The sequence below is a fragment of the Hevea brasiliensis genome, chromosome 13 (genome assembly GCF_030052815.1).
Source record: "Hevea brasiliensis isolate MT/VB/25A 57/8 chromosome 13, ASM3005281v1, whole genome shotgun sequence".
Classification (NCBI taxonomy): domain Eukaryota; kingdom Viridiplantae; phylum Streptophyta; class Magnoliopsida; order Malpighiales; family Euphorbiaceae; genus Hevea; species Hevea brasiliensis.
The window spans coordinates 71,064,392-71,089,078 of record NC_079505.1 but is presented as its reverse complement, the minus strand read 5'-3'; the positions used below and the strand labels follow the sequence as shown (position 1 = coordinate 71,089,078).

At 29.3% G+C, this 24,687-nt stretch overlaps 2 protein-coding genes across 4 annotated transcripts; both read left to right on the top strand.

Moving 5' to 3' along the window:
• The first annotated feature begins 1,967 nt into the window (after positions 1-1,967).
• LOC110648028 (small RNA 2'-O-methyltransferase) lies at positions 1,968-11,271 on the top strand. Of its 3 annotated transcripts, none has more exons than XM_021802114.2 (10): positions 1,968-2,132; positions 3,356-3,693; positions 4,632-4,721; positions 5,776-6,233; positions 6,335-6,562; positions 7,263-8,206; positions 9,555-9,706; positions 9,827-9,943; positions 10,033-10,155; positions 10,613-11,271. In XM_021802114.2, exons 2-10 carry the CDS (start codon positions 3,421-3,423, stop codon positions 11,063-11,065), a joined length of 2,838 nt encoding a protein of 945 aa, XP_021657806.1. In that variant the 5' UTR covers positions 1,968-2,132; positions 3,356-3,420; the 3' UTR covers positions 11,066-11,271. The 3 variants fall into 3 exon arrangements, with proteins under 3 accessions (XP_021657806.1, XP_021657805.1, XP_057988172.1); XM_021802113.2 differs by lacking the exon at positions 1,968-2,132 and adding an exon at positions 2,304-2,508; XM_058132189.1 differs by lacking the exon at positions 1,968-2,132 and having other exon boundaries at positions 3,524-3,693; positions 4,636-4,721.
• A 951-nt stretch (positions 11,272-12,222) lies between these two features.
• On the top strand, positions 12,223-16,682 carry LOC110648021 (uncharacterized). The gene is made up of 5 exons (XM_021802098.2): positions 12,223-12,606; positions 13,579-13,791; positions 14,608-14,756; positions 14,851-14,919; positions 15,018-16,682. Exons 1-5 carry the CDS (start codon positions 12,406-12,408, stop codon positions 16,492-16,494), a joined length of 2,109 nt encoding a protein of 702 aa, XP_021657790.1. The 5' UTR covers positions 12,223-12,405; the 3' UTR covers positions 16,495-16,682.
• The last annotated feature ends 8,005 nt before the right edge of the window (positions 16,683-24,687 follow it).

Here is a 24,687-nt window from a genome sequence, read left to right as displayed (position 1 = left end):
TTAACCCACACACTTCAATTCTAAGAACATTAAACATATAATGTTAATAATAAGTAATAATGATTACAGTAATTAGTAATTGAATGGTAATTATTGTTAAATAATAGTGGTAATGACGACAATAATAATCAAATGATGGTGGTAGCGATAAGACGAGTGATGGTAGGGTGATGATAGAAGTAAAAATAGATAAACAGTGATAACGGTAATCAAGTGATAGTGATAGTGATAGTGAATAATAGTAATAACAGAATAGTGATAGTGACGAGTAGAAAAAATGATGATAATAGTAATGATGGCTAAGTAGTGATAGGGATGATAGTATTAATAATAAATAAAAAAATTAAAATAAATCATTATGTATTTTAAATATAATTAATTATGTTACTTAATTATCATTCTATCAATTTTTTTATTATCAAATAATTAATTAAATATGTAATTTAATTGTAATTATATTATAATTTTAATTATGTCATACCAAACATGGTGAAAAAGAGTTTCAAATTATTACTTTCTTGCTAGGATTTTTATATAGCAATTCAATTTCTTGAAATTACTTAAAAAAAAAAAGTACATCTTAAGCTGTTGCCAATTGCTTTATGAATCATTCTTTATAGTTCTTTTAACTCACACACTTCAATTCTAAGAACATTAAACATTATTAATTTTTTTTTTCAAAATAAAAAGAAAAAAAAAGAATTTAAGGGATAGATTTATTATTAAATTAAATTTATAATTAGTTATATAAACATACCATACTAAAAAGTACAAGAGACGAATAAAGGAAAAAAATAAGTAATTTGCAGTGTTAGGCAATAGATAGCAAGCAGGTGCAGAGTCAAAACATTGAATCAGTGGATCAAAAAATTTTATTTAGCTTAATTAAAATGAAAAGAAAATATTATATAATAATAAATTATTTACTAATAAAAATAAATATCTAAAAATAATATATTTTTTCATTATATAATAATAATTGAGTAAAAAAAATAATTTTATAAAATAGCAAATTATCACTATAATATTAAATTTATAATTTTCCTTAATGAGTTTTTATTTTCTAAAATCATTATAGGAAATATACTTTTAATACTTATAATTATAACAAGTAATATCAATACTAATTTTATGAATAAGTAAATTAATAGATATATTAAAATTTTCATATATTGCATGTTAATTATCAAAATAATAAGTATAATAATTATTAATCTATTAAATATAAAATAAGAAACTAAAGTAATAAAAGTTTAGGTTTTTAGTACTTATTTTTAAATATTAAAATAATAAGTATTTAAAGTGAAGTATTCAATAAATATAAATTTATTAATATAATAATATTTTAAAGATTTTTGTAAAATAAAATATTATTTTATAATTAATGAGTTGTCATATGAATAATTTAATATTATATATATATATATATATATATTTTTTTTTAATATATATATTTTTTTCCTTTCAATTGAGTGATTAATTGACCCTCTGAAATGGGTATAGCTTCGCCCTTGGCATTAACCAACTTGGGGCTTAAGAGTTGGATTATTTTTTTCTTTTAATAAAATATTGGGAATCAAATTGCCTTAGCTTAACTGAGAAGGTCTTCCTCCGCAAGCTGCTATTTTTTTTTAATAAGGTATTGGAAAATAAGATTTACTGGAGTCTATTAAATAAGTAATTTGTCTTTAATTATTAGATTAAATAATATTAATATTTATTTTATAAAATTGCTCTAAAAATATCACAAAAAATAGAATTGCTAATTTTGTGGTGAATTTGTTTTTATTTTTTTAAAAGATAAAGATAAAAAATTGATTAATTGAAAAAAATGATAAATTTAAAAATAAAAATCAATATATGATATTCACCGCTTAAAAAATATATTTGGCTGATTTTTGGTTTATTAATTTCTCAATATTTTTAATAAATTAATAATATAAATAACACCTTTCCCTCCCTTGCTCCCTCCCTTTTCCCCCCCTTCTCTCTCTCTCTCTCTCTCTCTTTCTCTCTTTCTCACACACGCACATACACACTCACACCAAAGGAGTCACAACAGTTCACAAGAAGAATGGACTGGTAACTCCAAAAGCCAAAACCAAAACCTACACTGTACTCAATTTACAGAGGTTAGATTATTTCTCTTTACCTTCACCTCTCTCTTTTCTTCTATCTCAATGCTTATCTTTTGCTTTTTGTTCAAAATCTTTGGAAATTTCCATGTGGGTTCTTCGCAATTATTGAAAATACCTTTCAAAATTTTATTTTTCCTTTTTGGGTTTTCAACTCTATTCACTTTTTTTCTTCTCAATTTCTTATCTTTATCCATTTTAATTTGCTTCCTTCGTTGCTTCTATTTTGCTTGCAACTTTTTGTTATTGTTGCGAAACACACGCATTTACGCATGCATAAGTATTTGTACACTGAGGAAATGTTCTGGAGATGTGAAGTTTGCTTATTGTAATGTTAATTGGAGACCCTGGCTTTTTGTTTGTTTTAAAAAAGGTGTTCTCTTTTCCCATTGTTTTAATTATATAAATATCTTGGGTTCATTTGGTTAATTCATTGTTTTATTTTTACATTGATGAACTGATTTTTTTTTTTTTTTCATGGAAATTATATAAATACACATATATATAGAGAGAGAGGTTATGGTAGTGGATATATATACATGTGTACAATATGTATTTTTTCTCTGTGTGAGTTTGTGTGTGTTGTATTTTGGTGGTACTCTCTGCCCGCATCTGTATTCATGAGAACTTGGAGGAAAAGGAATATATCATATTAGGAGTTTTAGAATTTTTAATTTCATCATAAAATTTTACATATCTGGTATGGCTCAACGTGATTGAATTTGGTTTGATAATTTTTTTTTTTAATTTTATATGCTTATTGCTGGAATTAAATATTCTTAATAAATAAGAATTAGATCATTTTGCTGAACTTAAAAACAAATGGAAAATATGCTAAAGAAAATTGCTACGGGGATAATAAATAGAATTAACTTTTAGGACAAATTAAACTGTTATTTATGGGTTTTGTAATTTATCAAACAGTGGATTTACGTTTCACATCACAGATGTTTCACTTCGTTGATGAACAGCATTTAGACAAATATTATTATTAATGAGTTTGTGCTGGCGACCTTGGTCTTTGACCTTAATGCTGGTGGAGCAAGGCCGGTGTAGCAGTGTAGGTCCTAGGTCATCCATATCAATTTTAGGGTACATGATGTTTTACTCAGGGAAAGGTTATTGCATTGTATTAGTATCGTAATGAAGTTCTTAAAACTTTTTGTCGCCCTTTGCTCGTAACAACTTATGAATGTAGTCGTCTTTGGTTTGAATTTCAGTATGTGCAGCAGATAAGTTAGCATTTTTGCAAATTCATAAACTCATTAAAACTCTGAGATTGCTGATGGAAACTAGAGAAAGCACAGAAGTCACAGTAAGAAAAACAAATCTTACACCCAAAGCTATTATATACCAAAAGTTCGGTAGCAAAGCATGCTATAAAGTGGAGGAAGTGCAGGAGTCTACTCAGAATGGATGCCCAGGCTTGGCAATCCCACAGAAGGGTCCCTCACTTTATCGTTGCAGCTTAGAACTTCCTGAACTTTTTGTTGTGTCAGACGTCTTTAAAAAGAAGAAGGATGCTGAGCAATGTGCTGCAGAGAAGGCTTTGAAAGAGGTAGGCGTCATCTTCCTTATTATTGCCATGCCAGCTGCTGCTGCCACCTTATGTTTGAGCTGTAATGTTAATAATGTAGAGAGCAATCTTGATACCATACATCAGATGGATATACAAATCAATTTTTTTTGTCAATTCAGGCTGAAGATTTTTTTTTTTGGTTTTTTTTTTTATTTATTATTTTTTTATGCTTGTGCTTATAACAAAAACAGGGAATAGAGTAGAAAATGTTGTCTATTATAGGCTCGCAAGCTTTTGCTTGGTTGGTTATTTTTCTTTCAAGTTGGATGCTTGGTAATTGCTAGATATAGTTGTTTAATTTTGATTTAGTAGTAAAATACAATATGTGGAATTGTTTATGTATGCTATGTGTTGTTATAATTGTATTTATCATCAACAAAAGAAAAATTTTAATTTCTAGCCTCAAAAGACATAAAAGACTGGTACATATTAAGGAAATCAGAAACTGATGCATAATTACAGGATTTATGCAACTCTCTTGTCTGTTATAATTAATATGCATGAAAGACCTGTGCTATGTAGTTTATGAATTGTTAATTGTCTCTTTTCGTTTTCACTTTAATTGTCCCCTATACACTGGACTTTCTTGTAATGTTGTCATTGGAGAAAGTTCCATTGTACTGACTCCTCAGATGTATATTGCTTCTAATTAAGAAAAATAATTTCAGGTTTTGCATGATGACATTAAGTAGTTATTTGGAGAATGCACTTGCTTTTGTGTTGTTGATTTTATACATTTGACATAGTGGTTGTTAACTGAACCTGTTCATTTTTTTTTTAATATTAATATGTTTTGTTGTCTTTCTCTTGTTTGTGCTAAGTTTAATTTATTCACCAAAAGAAAGCTGTGAGCTTTTTCTTTCTTTTTTTCCCTCTTATTATTCTCTAATTATGTCATTTATTTATTTCTGGTGCAGTTAGGCATCAATCCTGCAGCTGATTATCCGACTGAGCAGGAACCATGGGATGCTTTAATTGAACGAATGACATATCTATTCTCTGATGAGGTTGGTGTTTGTATAGAAATGAAGTCTGAACAGCTTGCTTTCTTCTACACTACAAAATAATCCCTTAAATTTTTTTTTTTGTTAAGAAAAAATGCATATTTTAGTTAAAAAGTAAATGGCAACTATAAGCAACCCCAAAAAGCTTGCAATGGATTGCATTTCTAGAAAGAAAAGAAAGGCATTCTTATAATTTATTCATTAACAGAAAGAGTATGTCTAACCATTATAAATAGACAACATGGTTATCATAACAAATCAGTATTGTGTCAATGACCTAACATTCTGTCCGTATCATTGTATCTCCAGTTCTCTGTTTACTGCTTATCTCATTTTTCTGCGTCCTAGTGTTTCAGTTTCTTGTGGAATTAATGAAGACACTTGACTAATTTCATTTGTTTTCAGTTGCTCAAGATTGTAATCACTACTACTTTCAGAATATGGCTGTTGTCATCATAAAACATGGACTCCCAAAGTACATTTAGGCTTTGTTACTGTTGGCATTAAGCATACATTTAGTTGAACCGTAGCTTTAGCCCTCTAGTTAACATTTTATTGCAGAATTTTCTGTTGGAAAATGGAGCTCGCTAATAACTCAACTCAACTTAACTCAACTAAGCCTTTATCCCAAAAATTTGGGGTCGGCTATATGGAGCTCGCTAATAAATTATGCAAAAATGTATCCCTTGTTTTTTATATAGTTTATTCAATATAATTTTCATAAGAACTATGCTTGTGTATTGAACTTTTTGATATGTGTATGTATAATTGGAAACTTTGTGACTTTTTGATTTTTCTCCCCTCTTCTGCATTATTTTGGCCGATTCAGAAAGTTAATTTGATTTTTTTAAAACCACTGAATTCTCACTTAAGTGTAGTGACACTGAGATGTTTGCTGATATTTTTTCTTGTCTTGTAAACTGTTCAAATTAAGTGTAATGTGCTACAAGTTTATTGTGACATCCGCTTTTTACATGACAGCATTATCTTTGCTTTTATACTTGAATAAGTTTATGTCATTCTGACTATTGTGCTTTATTTTCTATAATTTGTACAGTTTCTTCAATCTGTTCACCCATTCAGTGGTCACCTTAGGGCCACTTTGCAGAGAGAAGGTGACCTCTGTGGTTCAGTACCAGCTTCTGTTGTTGCTGTCTGTGATGCAAAATTAAGTAATTTATGTAAAATACTTAATCCTAAGGTGGAAGCAAATCCTTTCTTGGCTTTGTCATTTGTCATGAGGACAGCTGCACAATTGTCTGGGTCTGTTGTTACCACCAAGGGGAACCTTTCAATCCAGAAAAAAAATCCATACCCTTCAGAGATCATAGAGTTAATAGACATCCAAAAGTCTGATTCCCTACAAAACACAATGGTTGAAGCTGTACATATTCCATTTTCTCTGGATAAGACTGTTCAACCTGTCCGTCTTAATATTTTGTCAGATGGATATTACCTGGATGCTATTGCACAAAAACTTGGTGTGACGGATGCCAACAAGGTTCTGCTCTCAAGGTAGGTGTGATTTATAATTTGGAGATTTTTAAGAAGATACATCTTTTGCACAAAGTGAACTTGTTACAAAAGTCTTTGCTGTTCTTGGAATTTATTTCCAGGGCTATTGGTAAAGCTTCGTCTGAGACAAGGTTACACTTTGCTGCTCCTGAATCAGCTATGTTAGATGTGTCAGCAGATCTTGTAAATTTGGAAGGACCTTTGAATGTAAGGGCAAGTTACTTCTGTGGTCAAAGTATATATGGTGATGCAATTATGGCGTCGATTGGTTACACATGGAGGTCTAAAGATCTTTTCCATGAAGATATATCCCTGCAATCATATTACAGGTCTCTTTTGATGTCTTCAATTTTTCATCTTTACTCATATATGGTCTTCTCTCTACAATGCTGCTCAAACCTTATGATTAACATCTGATATATTTGCTGTCAATGTGATAATGCTTGATTCATGTTTTGATATTGTTATTGAAGGATAACTATGATTCTTTTCTAGTGTCATATAAATTTATGGTCATGCGTTTTACGCAGCAAATGATATTTTTTGTTTGGGTTTCTTTTCCTTATTAGATTTTTTTTTTCTCACAGTAAGTTTAATACCTTGTTTTGTTATTTAATTGGTTATGATGTGGTCTGTTGTTTAAGATATTGTCCATTTTATCAGTCGTAGTGACGAATGCAGTACAAAATCTTAGAGTTCTATTCATTTTGAGACGTCTTTAAGTTTGGAGTACGTGTGTGCTTGTTTTCACCTTTTTAAAGAAATCATTGGAGAATGCTCTAATTTCCGTTACCAATTCTCCTATTTCTGGCTCATCTGTAGTTGACTCACTGTGATGACTTGCAAATTTTGGGGTCTGGAATTGTTCAATTGTTTAGCTCCTTTGCAACATTTATTTGGTTTGAATTTTCTTAATTTCTTTCTTTAGAATGCATCTCTTGTATGATGCACTTATAGCTGTGTGATCTATTCATCACAATGAACTTTCAACCTTCTGTAATTTAATCATATTTAGATGGGCTTCTATAGGATGCTTATAAGCAAGATGCCAAGTGGAAATTACAAGTTGTCCAGAGAAGCAATACTTGCAGCGGAATTGCCTTCAGTATTCACCACAAAATCAAATTGGAGGGGTTCCTTCCCAAGGGAAATCCTATGCTCATTCTGCCGGCAGCATCGGCTATCTGAACCTGTTTTCTCCACTATAAATCTACCTTTAAAAGATCAGTCCTCGTCAAGATCACACAAGGAGATGAGTGTCACAGAGGGAGTTGAACAGGAGACAGAATATGCTAATGGAAGAGGTATTGCTACTGGTGATCAAGAGTCAGTGGAATCTGCAAGCATGTTTAGATGCAAGGTGAAAATATTTTCCAAGTGTCAGGATTTGATCATAGAGTGTTCACCTGAGCAGATTTATAAGAAGTCAAATGATGCGATCCATAATGCTTCTCTGAAAGTTCTTTCATGGTTGAATGAATATTTTAAGGACCTTAGCATGCCTGTGGAAAAGCTAAATTATTTGGCTGATGTCCTTCACATCCAATTTTATCCTGAAAACTTCTTTAAAGCGTTTTTGTTGTGTTCTTCTGTTCATAGTCTTCAGCACAGGGGGAAAGGGAGAAAATTACCAGAAATTAGAAGTGTGAATGTGCCACATACTTCACCAGATGTTTGCTCTTTGAACATAGAGGGTTTAGATTCTGGTGTCTGTCCATCAACTGAATCATTATTATGCATAAGTTATTCTGTATCTCTGGTGACAGAAGGTAAACATGTGAAACAGCTTCTCGAGAGCAATGATGAGTTTGAGTTTGAGATGGGGTCAGGGGCAGTGATTTCCCCTCTTGAATCAGTTCTCACACAGATGTCAGTCGGTCAGTCTGCTTTTTTCAGTATGAACTTGCCTCCTTGTGAGTATATTTTAGCATCAACTGATGATTCTGAGGGGATTATTTCGTTGTTAACGTCAGGTAAGTTGTCCCACCATCATGTCTGTTCTATGTCTATGAAAAATGGATTGTGCTTCTTGAATGTAATTGATGAATTTCTTCATTAATCTGGATTTCAATTAAATGGGTTCTTTCCTTTATGTGCTAAAATTGAAAGATAATTAAATGTTATATTGGGACAATGACCTAAAAGGAATTATCAGCATGGACGTTTTTGTTTGGAAATTAATTTGTTGATTTACATTGCAAAATATGTGGATCATCTAATAAAGAAGTTGCTCACTTACATTTTCTTATTTAATTTCCAGTTTGGATATTTGAATTGTTGCCCTTTTTTTTTTGTTGGTTGAAAACTCCTTGCTGTTTTCTGGGTAATTTCCTAGTATTTTCCCATACCTCCTTAATAACCAAGGTTTAATTAGGAATTGCAATGTGCACGATTAATATCTCCATAGTTGTTAGAACATTAGCCAACTCTTGGAATCAAAAAGGGTTATGTAATGGTATATTGGAGCGCCATTTTCATTGTACTGCTTTACATTACGAGTTTTTTTGGATCACGGATATAACAATCATAATGGTTATTAATAAATGATCATAACAGTTTCCATTGTATTATACACATTCAGCTAGTAGCTCAAGCATAGTTTTTTTTTTAAAGGGTTTTTGAAGTATTTCCATGGATATAAGCTCAAATCCCACGAACAACACATTTCTGATTTTATTTTTAGTTTTTATAAATTGACTAGACCTGATCCGAACCTTCTGATGCTTAAATCAACCTTTTGGGTACCTCTACAAATTACAAAGTCCTTTCCAGAAACAGAACTAGAAATCACTCCCCTTTTTTTAATAAAGTAAGAGCGTTAAACATCTTTGGAGGATTTACCAGTGTAGTCTTTTTTGCTGGTCCGGTATTTTAATTGGACTTAATCTGCATTTGAATTAGTCACATACCAGTCAATTCTATTGAATTGGTTGTTTTAAGGAAATGGTAAACTATCTGTCTGGTTCACTGATTGAGTTAAATAATATGGTCATTACGAAGTGGATTCCCAATGGTTAAGGTTTGGGGTTCAACTTGGGGATCCCAAGTCCAAGGGTCCAGATAAAAGAGGTAGTGTATCAATGCCTGGTACAATTCTTATCGTCTCATGAAGCCAAAAAGTGATTGAACAACTTAGTCCTGATTTTTATGGAAAGGGTCTACCCAAAATGAACAATGGAACATGTTTCAGAAAATTTTTAATGAAACTTTTTGTTTTGGATCTACTTTAAGGTGAACTTTTTAAAATGAAAATTCTTGATTAATTATGGAGTTTATTGCTTTAATTTTTCACATGTCTAACTGAGCTTTTTGTTCTGGCAGAAACTTGCTGCTTGGACTATACTGTAACCTTGTTGTGTGTGACTGAACCCCCAGAAGAAAGAATGGAGCAAGCTCTTTTTAGCCCTCCACTTTCAAAACAAAGGGTGGAATATGCTGTGCAACACATCAAACAATCTTGTGCTACTACTTTGGTATATATCTAGAATTTCTCATCTTCTTACTGTTGAGTTTTTTGATTCCTGTTCATCTTACATATTCTGCTTCATCATCATTCTCCTTTCACTCTCATCTCTGTCTGCCTGTCTCTCCAGGTTGACTTTGGCTGTGGCTCTGGAAGTTTATTGGATTCTTTATTAGATTACCCGACTTCTTTGGAAAAAATTGTTGGTGTTGACATATCACAAAAGAGTCTTAGCCGTGCAGCAAAGGTCTGAATCTTTACTGAATTTATTTTTCTTATGTTTGTTTGCTTCACAGTGGAGTTAGCTTTGAGCCATGAATATTGTTTTTTTTACAGATACTTCATTCAAAACTAAGCACAAAATCAGATACAAGCATCAAATCTGCTGTTCTTTATGATGGTTCAATCACAGATTTTGACTTTCGATTATGTGGATTTGATATAGGCACTTGCTTAGAGGTATTGTATTTTTCTCTCTTGTGGTATGCTTACATTCAGTCAGTGTTTTGATCAATGTTGATTTCACTGAGTGCTTTCCACTTCTCTAATCCTTAAGTAAACATGAAACTTGAATTCAGCATATTTTTTTGACATTCATGCACATAGTTTTAGAGCCATGATTCTGCACTGATGAACAATCATTATAGATATGTGTGCAGGGATCTCTTTTGGGTAAAGAATAAATGCATGCATGAGAAAGTTATACTTTACACGTCTTTGTATATATAAACAGAGTAACTTTTTTGGAATAATGTGAACAAATTACGTCAGCTCTGGCTGCTGACAGACAGCAAATGCAATTTACTCCAGCATTCATGTTTCTGTCAATGAACAAGTTACAATTAAATTAACAATCTTGTTCTCATTCTCCCTTTGATTGCATGTTTCTGCACCTGATGTTTTTGAGAAATTTTAGGTAATTGAGCATATGGAGGAGGACCAGGCCTGTATGTTTGGTGATATTGCATTAAATTATTTTCGTCCAAAGATTCTTATTGTTTCCACTCCAAACTATGAATATAATGTGATTCTCCAAAGATCAAGTCTCACAAACCCAGAAGAAGATCCAGATGAGAAAACTGAATCACAGTCTTGCAGATTTCGCAATCATGACCACAAGTTTGAGTGGACTAGAGAGCAGTTCAATAAATGGGCAACTGAATTAGCCAATAGGCACAATTATAGTGTTGAGTTCAGTGGGGTCGGTGGTTCTGCTGATGCAGAACCAGGGTTTGCTTCTCAGATTGCTGTCTTTATGAGGAAGATCCTACCTCAGGAAGATGATGTTTCAGAGAACGAAAATTCTGCACAAAATTGCAAAGTTGTATGGGAGTGGAACAGTGTAGATAGATCAGATTCTTCTCTTTGACACATATCTAACTTTAGCCGGAGTTATAATTGAGTTTATTGCAGCAATAGGCTGTAATTATATGTCAAAAAATTTTGAAATAGAGGGAGCAAAAGAATGAAGAATGAACATACCATCCATGTCCATGTAGAGACAAATGGATTTTGCAGACGATATGGAACCAAATGAGCCCTTTGAGGCATTTTCAATATTCAAACTTTTGACCATACTAAGTTAATGTATTTGATTTCAGCTTCGTTTGACATTGAGTTTTGGAAGCTGAAATTACTTTTCTGAATAAAAGCACAATTTTAGATGTTATTGAGAAAATCAGTTTGAAAAAAGCTGTTTTATTATTTTAGTGTTCTTATAATTAAAATTGATCATATTTAATTTTTAATTATTTTTTAATACTTTCTAAGTAATACATTTAAAAAAGTGATTTTCTTAGCGGCAGTTTTAACGGTAATGCTAAATATATGTTTGTCAATTTGAAGGAGACGAGGGATGTTAGGATATGATGGTGTATTCCAGTGTAAGCACCTAAGTCACCGCAGCAGCTTAACGATGAAAGATCTAAAACTAGAAGTGATTTCAAAAGATTTCACTATATATATATATATATATATATATATATATATATATATATATAACATAAAGGAATAAGTTTAATTAGTTATTGAAAATAAATAAATTATGATAATAAAAAATTATATATAAAATATTAAATCATAAATATATATAATAAATATAACAATGTATAATGCATGCTAAAAAAATAATATAATGTAAAAAAAATTCTATAAATTGTCTTGAACATAAAAAACCCAGTTTGATTAGATTTAATTTTATTAATATTTAATTTATATTAAATAATATTTTTTTATAAATAATGTAAATTTGTGAAGGTTTGTAACAGTTTTTTAAACAAAAGTGGGATATTATTACTATTTCTTAAATAGAAGTAGAAAATTGTTATCTGGTGTGTTTTATAATTACTTTAATTTTTTTTTAATTTTTAGTATGATAATTTCTTTTATTATCTAATTATATATATATATATATAAAATAAAAACTCCAAAAAAATGGCGGTAACACGGCACGTGCCAAGAGCACACGGGCGAGGGACGCCAACGGCTAGTAATTATAAAACGGCTACTTCTTTTTCAAACCTTTTCTCCCCTTCCTTGGACCTTGTTCTCAATCATCACACCTCTTTCTCTACTTTCTTAATTTTCTCTCACTTTCCCACAAAAAATCCTCACTGAATGATCATTCCCCTTCATTGAAATCAGATTCTTTTTATCGCTGGAGTCACACAACCTTGAGAATTCGAGGAATAGTTTTGAAGAATATCGACAATGTGGTCCAACCGCGAGAATAATTTCCCGGCGAGGGGCTTCTCGACGCCACCGGCGTCGTGGAAGTTGCCACATTGCCCGGTGGTGATGCAGTTGTCCGAGAGGAAGAGTGTGTCATCTGGGTGCAGGCGTGACCTTTTCCATGTCATTCATAAAGTGCCTGCTGGTGATTCTCCCTACGTCAGGGCCAAACACGTTCAGGTTAGTGGTTTCTTTTTGTGGTGTAGTTTCTTTTTTTTTTTTTTTGATGGTTTTGAGTTTTATTCCTTGTTTATGTTGTTCCGGTTGTTGCTTATTTTTCCAGAATTTTTGGTTCTTGAGGAGTATTAATAGGCAAAGAAATATGCTCTTGAACAGTAGTTATTCATAGATTTCTTAGATTCTTCTTGGTGTTTGTTAAGCTTATTTTTATTTTATTTTATTTTTGTTGTATAAAGCTATGGTTCTTGATTACTATTGATTGTTGATTAATGTGGGTTCTTGTTTTAGGGATTCTTTTCCCCATCTTCCCAATGGTATCTGGTTGTTCAATAGTACAATGTGGTTTTCCTTGTATAATTTTTTAATACTTTTGATAATAGATACACCAGTCACTGTTGTTATAGGTGTGGATTACGTGCTATAGTTTAATGGGTTCTTCTTGTTTTTGCTGGTTTTCATCTGATTTCCCGTTCATGATAATTAATTCATCAATATTTATTATGGCATGATATATATTTTTCCTTATCATTGAGAGTTTCAGTTTTTGAACGCTGTTAAATTTTCAGTTTGGATATTTTTATAATAGTTGTAATCCATTGTAGTGAAGTTGCTTCTTTTTTTACTGTTTCTTTTATTGGTTATCTATCTCCCCAATAATAATCTGTTGGTTTTTAGGAAAATTGTGAGAAAAATAAACAAGCAATTAAATTGAGATGCCAAATTCTTTGATAAGGGATATTTTTCTCTCTCTTTTGTTCTGTTTCTTTGGGATTTCATGTTAGAAGACTTCTGGATTAGCATATTCATGTTACAATTTTCTGATATTTTCATTTTAAGCTTCTGGATTTTTCAATGCTTAGAAGACTTCTTGTTAATAGCATTTTCTTGAAACTTAATAGAATTTATCATTTTTCTTTCTAGTTTGGATTTTGCTTATCAGTTTTTTTTTTATGTTTGATTCCTTTATCACAGTTGGTAGAGAAGGATCCAAGCAGGGCTATTTCCTTGTTCTGGGCTGCTATAAATGATGGGGATCGGATTGATAGTGCCTTGAAAGACATGGCAGTGGTAATGAAACAGTTGAATCGATCTGATGAGGCAATTGAGGCAATCAAATCTTTCCGTCATCTCTGCCCTTATGATTCTCAGGAATCTTTAGACAATGTGCTAGTTGAACTCTATAAGGTAAAGCACAATCCTTTGCAGTTTTGGTTTCATTGTCTTGATAAGATTATCCTGTGATCATGTTCGAATTTCCACTAGTCTCCTAAAGATTGATCATTTTAAATGAGTGTAAGTGACAATTAACAAACACAGAAAATTGGTAATTTCGACTAGTCTCCTAAAGATTGATCATTTTAAATGAGTGTAAGTAACAATTAACAAACACAGAAAATTGGTGCCATGTTTCTAAAGCAACTTTCCAAAGAAGATTTTACTATGTGAAATAAAGAAGTGGAAACTTTTATCTGATGGATGTCCCTATGTCTCCCTTTAGACTTTCAGCCATAATCAATTGTCTATTGTGATGTTTTGGGAAAGTGACATTTCATGAGAAGAGCTTGTATTAAAAAGCTGTGCATAGAATTTACAAGGAATCAAAGATTATGAATTTTACTTCTTCAAGTGTTTGCAGAGTTTTAATGTCTTACTATGCTACTGGTGAGCTCAAGTTTTGTGATGGGACTTCTAAAGAGAATGGAACTCAAACTTGGTTAGAAGTCACATAAGAAACAAGCAGTTTAAGTAAGGAACCATATAAATGCATTCAACTAATGCACACTAGAAACTGAGCAATTTGTTTGACATTGTAGGCATATAATTATAATCAGAAGGAAATGTCAAAGAAACATGTATTCTTTTTGTCTGTGTGACTGATTTCCTGTTTAAGAGGAAACTTGTTCCGTCTTTTGTGTGCAACTGAGGGTTTTATGATGTCTATTAATGTTGCTATATGGAGTTGTAATGTATTTCATCTTCACATTGGTCTGAATATTTCAGAGGTCTGGAAGAATTGATGAGGAGATTGAAATGCTGCATCGCAAACTGAAGAACATAGAAGAAGGTATAGCTTTTGGTGGAAAGAGGACAAAGATTGCAAGATCTCAAGGGAAGAAGATTCAAATAACCATTGAACAAGAAAGATCAAGGTGGAATACAATCTCTATTAGATTGTTCTTTTTATGTCTTCTTTTAACCATACATCTCTGGACGTTATTCCACTTTGTAACTTAACTGATACAGGATATTAGGGAACTTGGCCTGGGCTTACTTGCAGCATCATGATTATGGTTTGGCTGAACAGCATTACAGGTAAGTTTTGTTCTTCACTCAAATATAACTTGACAGAAACTATTAAGTTTAATCTAAATGTAATAGGCTAATTTTCATTAAAAAAATATATTTTGCAGGAAAGCTCTGTCCTTGGAGCCAGATAAGAACAAGCGGTGCAACTTGGCAATCTGCTTGCTGCATATGAACAGAATTCCTGAAGCAAAATCTCTGCTTCAGGCTGTAAGTGATTCATGTGGACACAAACAGATGGACGATTCCTATGCTAAATCTTTTGAGCGAGCTGTTGAGATGCTGACTGAATTAGAGTCAAAATCAGTGTTAACGCCAATTGGAGAGGACAAGCTGAAAGAAGTTGTTACCTCTACTGAAGGAGGTCGCGGGGACGTTTCTGGGTCCATGGACTCCAGAAGGTGGGCAGATGGACAGAATAAAGAACCTGTGCTATCAGATAAGCATATTAGAGGATCTGACTGTGGAAGCCACTCTGAGAACCAGGGCAACTTCGCATGTTCATTGTCTTCTCAACAAAATGGAGTTGACAATTACTGGAGGAAAGGTCTTTGTTTTGAAAACCCAGGTGAAAGATCTACCTTTTCCAGCAAAATGAAAGAAAATTGGATTGGTTCCACCGGAAAAGGACTAGCTTCAGCAAACAAGTTAATGCTTGATTCCCCTGCTGCTGTTCTATATACACAACCAAAAAGAGTTTCATGGAGGTTTGGTGAAGGAGGCCAGAGAAGGGTTGGATGGGAAGAGGATTCAGTAGAGAAACCATACAAACAAGTATCTCATAGTGTCAGGAAACTTGATGGAGGACTACTAGATTCAACAGATGAAAATTCAGAAGCTGAACTATCAAAATCTCAATCCAGTTTTCTTTCACCTACTGAGAGAAATTGGAGAGAGAGATCATGGACAGAGGTTGCTCAAGGGAAGAGCACAGGAGCAGCAGTTCTACTTCAGTTTTCACAACCCAGAATCAAGTCTGACTCTCAGCAGGCAAGCTGCAGGAGGAATGCGAGGGAAAGTGGTGATTGGACGAGATGTACAAAAGAAGACAGTAATATCTGTCCTAAATATCACTTGGAACAAACTATAGTTGTTGATGATCCAAGACAATCAGAAGCTTCCATCGATGGCAAATGGGGTCAGAGTTTTGGTATCAATGTTTCTGGCAAGTTAATGGTATCAACTGATAATGTTGGAGATAGATGTCTTGGAAAGAACAGCTCAAGTAATAAGAGCTGGGCAGATAAGGTTGGAGAAGAAGAACAAAAAATATTAAGGGGAAAAGATCTGAGCCGTTGTTTTGATGATGCTTGGAACTATGAAGAAGAATCTAATGATGAAAATCAAGATTCCAACACAATTCATGGAAGTACTTGCCCAAAGAGTCCAGTAGAAGCTATAAACCAGAAATTTGAAGCATTTGATCTAAGGGATGGCTATGATACATTCATCAATGCTGTTTCACCAAGAAATCCAACAGTTCGGCGTTCTTTATGTTTTGATGCCAAGAATGACTTGAATATGAGGAAGAAAAACAGGTTGCAGGTTTTCCAGGACATTACTCCATCTCCAGATAGCCCATGAGCTTGAATAGAACAAATGTGTTTGTAATATCAGTTGTTTGAACTGGTGTGAGTTTTAGCGTAGAAGGTCTCCTACTTTGCTTGGTGAGAGAGTCCATGTAGCATCAAGCTTTGTGTATATTCATTGTTCATCATTCAGTACATTGTAAAATACATAATATGATTTGTGCCATTGATTCAGATCTGCTATTTGAGATGGTTCAGATTAGGGTAAGTGTTTTACAAGAAGAGGACCTGGCAAGAAAAGGGGGGTGACATATATATATATTTATGCAGACAGGTTTTACCCTGGTGTTACCATCTAGGATTCTAAAGCTATTATATTTAGGAGTTTTTTTAAAAAAAAAAAATAAAAAAAAAAAAAAATCGAATTTCAATAATCGTTTTTTTTTTTTAAAAATTTAATTTTCGTTTTTAATTTTTTTTATTAATTTTAAAAAATCGGTTCGGTTTTTATAAAAAAAAAAAAAAAAAAAAAAAAAAAAAAAAAAATTATTTATATATATTTATAAAAAAAAAAAAAAAAAAAAAAATTGAATCGAAATCAAAAAAAAGAAAAAAAAAAAAAAACCTTAAGATTTTGAGTTTTGATTTCTATTTTTTTGTTTTTATGTTTTTATTATTTAGATTTAATGTTAAAATATAAAATTTTATAAATTTTTTTTTTTGATTTTAAAACGAAATCAACCAACCGTTTGCACACCCCTAATTATATTTATGCCATGTGTCAATATTTAAAATAATCTTTTTTTATTTATTAAATAAAATAATATAAATATTTTATTTTTTTTTAAAAAAAAAAAAAAAAAAAAATACAAAAACAATTAGAGGAGACTCGCTTTCGCTTTTTAAAATGATAAAGGAATATAGAAACACATACTACAAAAAAGTTTATTTAGGAATCCACAAAGAAACGATCAAATTGATCAAGATGCATAATGAGGATCGTATCTAGACGATTTGTACTCCAGTGTTGCTATATAGGATTCTAAAACTGTTATATTTATGCCACAAGTACAATATTAAATTGAATTTATTACTAGTAATTTTTTTCCTTGCCACATATGCTGATTTCATTAATAGCAATTTTTTAAAAAAAGCAAGCCGAATTGAATTTATTAATATTTATTAAATTTCATATAGTATTTATGGAATATTAATTTTTCATAATTTTAACCTTTAATGTTAATTTAGTATCCTATATAATTGTAATATATAATTGCTATTTATTATTTTTTTATAATAATAATAATAATAATAATATTATTATTATTATTAAATCATTTTAAAATAATATTAAAGTAAATTAAAATTTATTAAATGTATAAAATGGAAAGAGAAAATTTTTAAACATTGAATTTCCTTCAAAGTAAATATGAGTCTTGATTTTACTGTAATTAACGTTTTTAAATTAAAAATTAGAGAATATAATAACGCGTGATAAATATATTCAGTAATTATATACTACAGCTGTTTAAAAAATACAGAAAAAACTTAATATTAATTTTTCTTTCTTTAAAAAAAAAAATTAATGGATAAGCATTATCTTTAATAATTAGACATATTTAGAAAAAAAACTCAATTATTAATTTTTCACAAAAATTTAAATATGCTTAATTTTAATTTGGAGCAGATATTTTAAAGGAAATTAAACTTTTAGTTGTAATAATAATTAGATAGTCATGATAATATTTGTTAAATTTTAAAATTAAATATCTTAAGTTAAATATGCCTCCCATAGTATTAAAAAAAACAAATAAATAAATGAAAACAATTTTTGTTTAACTGTCATTAGAATAGAATGATCATGTTCTTACAAAAGAACAAATAAAAAAAAAAGCCCCCAAAAATAATTTTCTTAACAAGGAAGGTTTCCCATATTCTTTGAAAATAAAGTTGAAATATTTTTCTTTTTAGAGAAATTAAATAGAAAATCAACAATCCTAACAAGAAACAGAGCACAGAACCGAGTGTAACCAAGTCAAATAAAAAAAAAATAGCAAAATTACCATAAAAAATGGCAGAAGAAGTGGTAATCCAGAAAGAATCACAAGGAGAGTTGTCATTTTAAAGCAAAACATTAATAAAATGAAAAAGAAGAAAAAAATAGTAACTATAAAAAAAAACTCTATCTTGAAAACTTAATCTTTTCAGTGTTTTTCTAAAAAGCTGAAATATATAATTGTTATACAACTTATAAATTTAAATATCTTTAATTTTTTTAAAAAAATTAAAGGTCAACATCAAATTTTATTTATATTTCCTAAATAGTTTTAATTAAATTTAAATTTCTTTAAAATATCTGTTCTAAATTAGAACCAAGAATCAATGATATTTGAATATTTGTGAGAAATTAATGATTGAATATTTTTTAAAAGACATGTAATTATTAAAGGTTATTTAAAAAAAAGATTAAAATTAAATTTTATCTATATTTCCTAAATAGTTGTAATATATAATTATTATATAATCTAATTTTTTAAATACAATTTTTAATTAATATGATCTTCCAAATTTAAATAATGAAAAATTAATAATTACTATAATTAGATTTAATTTCTTTTAAAATATCTGTTTAAAATTAGAACTAAAAATCATGAGATATTTAAATTATTTTTAGAAATTAATAATAAAAAATTTCATAAAGTTTAATTTCCTTTAAAATATATACTTTAAATTAAAATCACGAATCATAAGATATTTGAAATCTTGTGAGAAATTAATGATTGAAATTTTAAAGATAATTAATATTTAATTTAAAAAAGAAAATGAAATGTCAACATTAAATTTTATTTATATTTCCTAAATAGTTTTAATTAAATTTAATTTCCTTTAAAATATCTACTCGAAATTAGGGCCAAAATTATTGGTGATTATATATATATATATATATATCATTTAATATATAATTAAAGGAAATTAAACCTAATTATAGGATATATATATATATATATATTTATAAAATGAATTATGAAAAAATTAAATGAAATAAAAATTTATTTTCACAGTTATGGCAAATAGGAAATTTATACCAATATTCAATTTTCTTTTTTTTTAATATTTTTTAGAGTATATTAATAAATAATTAATATTATTACTTTGGTTAATATTAATTATGTTATATTATTTTATTATCATTTACAAAAATTAATTAATGATACAATTTTTTTAAATGATGATTAAGTTATTAATTTTCTAATTATGTATATATAATTTACAAACTATTTACTTAGTTATTACTTTAATATTGTAATAAGTAGCTATTATTATTATTATTATTATTATTATTATTATTATTATTATTATTATTATTATTACAATTATGTAGAAACCTCAATTTTATTCGTTATAGGAAAAACTCTTTATTTTTTATATATATAGAGGTTATTTTTAATAATTATATTAATTAATATAATTAATTATTACCATTACTGTTACTATTAATTATTTTTATTATTACCATTATTATCACAATTTTTATGGTTAATTAATTAAAAATACTAGACTTATTTTAATAATTTTATAAATTTCTAATTTAATGATTTTTAAATTTTTAATTATTTCATTTAATTATAAAAATTTAAGAATTATATATATATCTTAAAATTAATAAAATTATTTAAAATTATACTATAAAAGTAGTCACATGGAGTTAAATACTTTGCTTTCTTTTTTCTCTCTCTTTTATATATTTAATAATTTTTAATTTACTTTAATATTATTTTATTTTTATTTATCTTATTTCAATATTCATTTAATAAATATATATTTTTAATTATATATTGAATGCTATATAAAATGAATCGTGGAAGAATGAAATGAAATAAAAATTTATTTTTATAGTTATGGTAAACAATAATTTATATTAATATTCAATTTTCATTATTTTTTTGATATTTTTTATAGTATATTAATAAATAACTAATATTATTAATTTAGTTAAAATTAATCATATTATGTTATATTATTTTATTATTATTTAGAAAAATTAATTAATGATATAATTTTTATAAATTATAATTAAATTCTTAATTCCCTAATTATATATATGTAAGTTACAAATTATATAATTATTACATTTTAATATTATAATAAGCAGTTATTATTATTATTATTATTATTATTATTATTATTATTATTATTATTATTATTATTATTACAAATGTCTAGAAAATTTTAATTTAATTAGAGATAGGAAAAACTAAGAGTTAATCATATTAATTTATTAATTATATTCAATGAATACACATATGCTAATTTATGTATATTCCATATTCACTTTCCAATGAAGAGGTTGTTCAGATTTTATAAAATAAATTCAAGAAGAGAAATGATTTTAAATTTGTCACATTTATAGTAAGTAGCAACTTTTAATTAAATTTATTGATAATAATTTTTCTATATTTCTTAAACAGTTGTAATATATAATTATTATATAATTTTATTTTTAAATACAATTCTCAATTATTTTGATCTTCCAAATTTAAATAATAGAATGTCACACCCTACTCCTCCATAAGGCATAACATGATCCCGTAGTGCACCTAACGAATTACTATACTTCGCCTACCGGTAACCCATTAAATATACTAAAAGAAATTTTAAAACAATTTATATTCATTTTTAAGCTGGTGGGTAAATTTTTTTTCACAAATATTAAAAACTTTTAATTGACATTAAGTCACAAATCAAATTTTTGGATATTTAAAATTACCGCAATTTTTACAAAAATTCTGGCATAGTAGGCTGTATTTTGAGAAAGCAATTATTCAAAACCTGAAAAGAAACACACTTCCAATAATTTTACTCAATCATAACTCCAATACAAATCCATTTCATCTCACAATCTCATACAAGATGCTCAACTCAAATTCCACCGTAATTCGAAGTATCTCATTTAAAAAAAAAAGAGAATAATTTCTCATTTACAAAATACAAAAATTTAATTATTTACATTGATTACAAAACTCAGAAATAAATTTGAATATTACAATAATTTGCATTTTTATTTACATACCCAAAATAATATTATAAAAGTTCTTGTACAACTACTCAAACAATTTACATACATATAATTATATACATACATCAAAATCTAATATACAAGGGTATACCTCTAATATACCTGAAGCTAATCCCAATGTTTTTTCAAGGCGCAGCTACCGGAAATCTCACTCGGCTACTCTATCTTTACTTTCACCTGTGACAGCATACAAAACTATCGCTGAGTGGTGAACTCAGTGGTGCACAACCATAATTTAAAACATAATATACAATACCTTACCAAAATTTTAGCAAAGAATTTGGAAATCTTGAAATTCAATCAAAATTTCAAAAATCAAAATATTTGTTGCCAATAAAATAAATCATTTGTTAAAATGGCTCTGCTCAAGAATTTCAATTTATCAAATCATAACTGAACATTTAAAGTAATTCCAGTAATTTATGAAAACAAATCTTAATTCCAATAAAATCAATTATGCATAAATCCCATTTAAAATCACAATTCTTACTATTCAAAACCCATTCTTTATCTCACTAACCATGCAAGACTAACCCGTAAGGGCCATCTTCGGGGCGATTCTAACTCCCTATGGTCGGGCAGATCGAATCGGGATTCTAACTCCCTATGGTCGGGGAGGTCGAATCATCGTGCACAGTACACAACACAATAATGAAACTTCCGAAAGGGCCAACGAAAAACTTAGATCTAATCTCTAATAAGAGGAGAATCTAAACCTGTGCACATACCATGGTATTCAAAACAAAACAAAGCTAACTCCATTGTCTCCTCAACAAATGAGAGAGACAGGTAATAACCTAGTCAAGCATCTATAATGAGATATAAAACAATATCATAAATCTCTTTGTCCTTTTTGTGAGCATAAATCATAACACAATTCAATTCAATGTTAATTCTAATATCCAATAATTTTTTTTATGCTCATCACAATTCAAAACAAATTTTATTCATTTCCCATATCAAGTATATTTCAATCAAAATTTTTCTAAAGCTAACTTTATTCAGTTCATGACAAAATAAAATCATAACTAATTTCATTTTCCAAAACTAAACTCATTCATACCATAACACATTTCAATAATTGTTGAAATAAATTCAATATTTGATAAACATAATACAATAAGAAATAAAATCATTTAGTCAAAAGACATATAAAAAAACATAACCAATAAAAATACTAGTTGTGCACAAACCTCTTTGTTGACTAATTTACTCTACCTTTTGGTTTTTCCTTGAAGATCCCTTTTCAGTCTCTTTTTCAACTGAAACACATAGTTTACAGTGTTTCAGTACCATATCTCATAGTAAATCTATTAATTTATTTCATGCCTACCTAGTTGTAGCCTTAATTTTGCTTAAATTGGTATCCTTTGAATTTTGTATTTTGAGGTTACTATTCATTGCACTATTCAAGTCAAAATGTTGACTTTTTCCTACTAAATAGGTTTATTAATTCTAATTACACTCACATACCACATTTTGAGTCATGTTTTTGTTGGCATTGATTGCCAAATTTAATTCAAAGTCTATTAGGGTTAAATCTCAAAATTTCAGTTTTGGGTTATTTGTTTATACTGTTCAATTGGTCTGCTACAGTGAAAATTTGGTCAACTTTCCTTCATCAAAGTTGTTCATTAATGTCTTATCTTTAATTTCCTTTTTGAATCACTCTATTTGGAGTTTTGTAGCTCAAGTTATGACCATTTTCCTAAGGCTGACCAGAATTTGAATTGGTGTTCTTCATGAAAGTTGTAGTGCTATGTCATAACTTTCTAATGGTTCAAAAATCAGGTCATTTGGACCTTCCTACACCAAGTTATGGTGTTCATTTGATCATTTCTGTATAGTGGTAGTATGCCAATTCCGGGTTTGACCTAATTGTTCACTAACTTAGAGTCACTTTCTGGGCATGGTTTCTACATAAAAAATATGTCATTATGTGTCTATTTTCATCTTCAATTGGCCTCATACCAATTGGGTTGACATAATTATAGTTTTGGTCCCTAAAAGAGACCTAGGTCAAGCTGTCTAGTAATGACCCCTCACCAATCCGAATTTCATTGCAATTTTAATCACTCCAACACATCTCAATTGATCCCAATTGATCATTTTAAACCTCATTTAGGTCAAAGTACATCAATTTACTAATTTCTCAAATTTTTCCCGCCAAACCCTAAGGGTCAAGAATCCTAATTTTATATTTGCCACATTTCATGAAATCTAAACATACCAATCACTTATCCTTAGTCCCTTAAGCATAATTACACATTTAATTATATTAGAACACTTCAATTCCCCTCAAGTGCCAAGCCAACCGAAATTTCTCCCTCCCCCCAATCATGCAAAATTTTCAAAATTCTTCATGTAATTCCATCAAAACTAACTTAATTTCAACAAATTTTCACTAAAGAAGAAGATTAAATTACTTACCTCACTAGAAGAATTTCAAACTTCTTAAATCTCTCACATTTCTTCAATTTCTTTCTCCCAATCTTCTTTCCAAGATGCAAGACAAATATTTAAGTGAGAAAATTGGAGAATTTATGGAACTTTTTAGGGTTTTGAAAGCTTGAATTTAAGCTTTCATGGAGGTTGAGAGAGAGAGAAATGGGAGAGGAGAGTGGCGACATACATTGGAGAAGAATACCAAAAATGATTTTTTTTTAATTTGTTATTTTTATGTGTATTTATCTCATAAATTGACTTGGTCAAATAATTAATTAAATTGAAATTAATTATGACATCATGCTTAGGTCATTAGGATGATGTCATAAATTGTTTTAAATTTTCATTTATTTTCTTTTGTTTTTCTATAACTTCTTAATTTAATTCTATATTTTACAATTTTCATTTCTCATATTTTATTGAACAGTTAGGTAATGAGTCACATTTAGGGGTGAATTGACCAATTTGCCCCTCGCCGGTTTGATCCAGTTTGCAAGTAATTTGATATTTTTTTTCCTGAGCTCTGACCTAATTATTTGACTTACTTATTAGCTCTTTTCCATGATTTTCTTTTTTTCACTAGGTTCGCAATGGTCATTAGGACCGCGGCGTCACAATTTTCCTTTCAAAATTAGGGTTAGGACTAACCTCGTAGTCACTTCCCAGGAAGGTCACTCATCACTGTGACCCTCAGCTCATTTAACTTTTTATGCTTGTTTTCTTTAT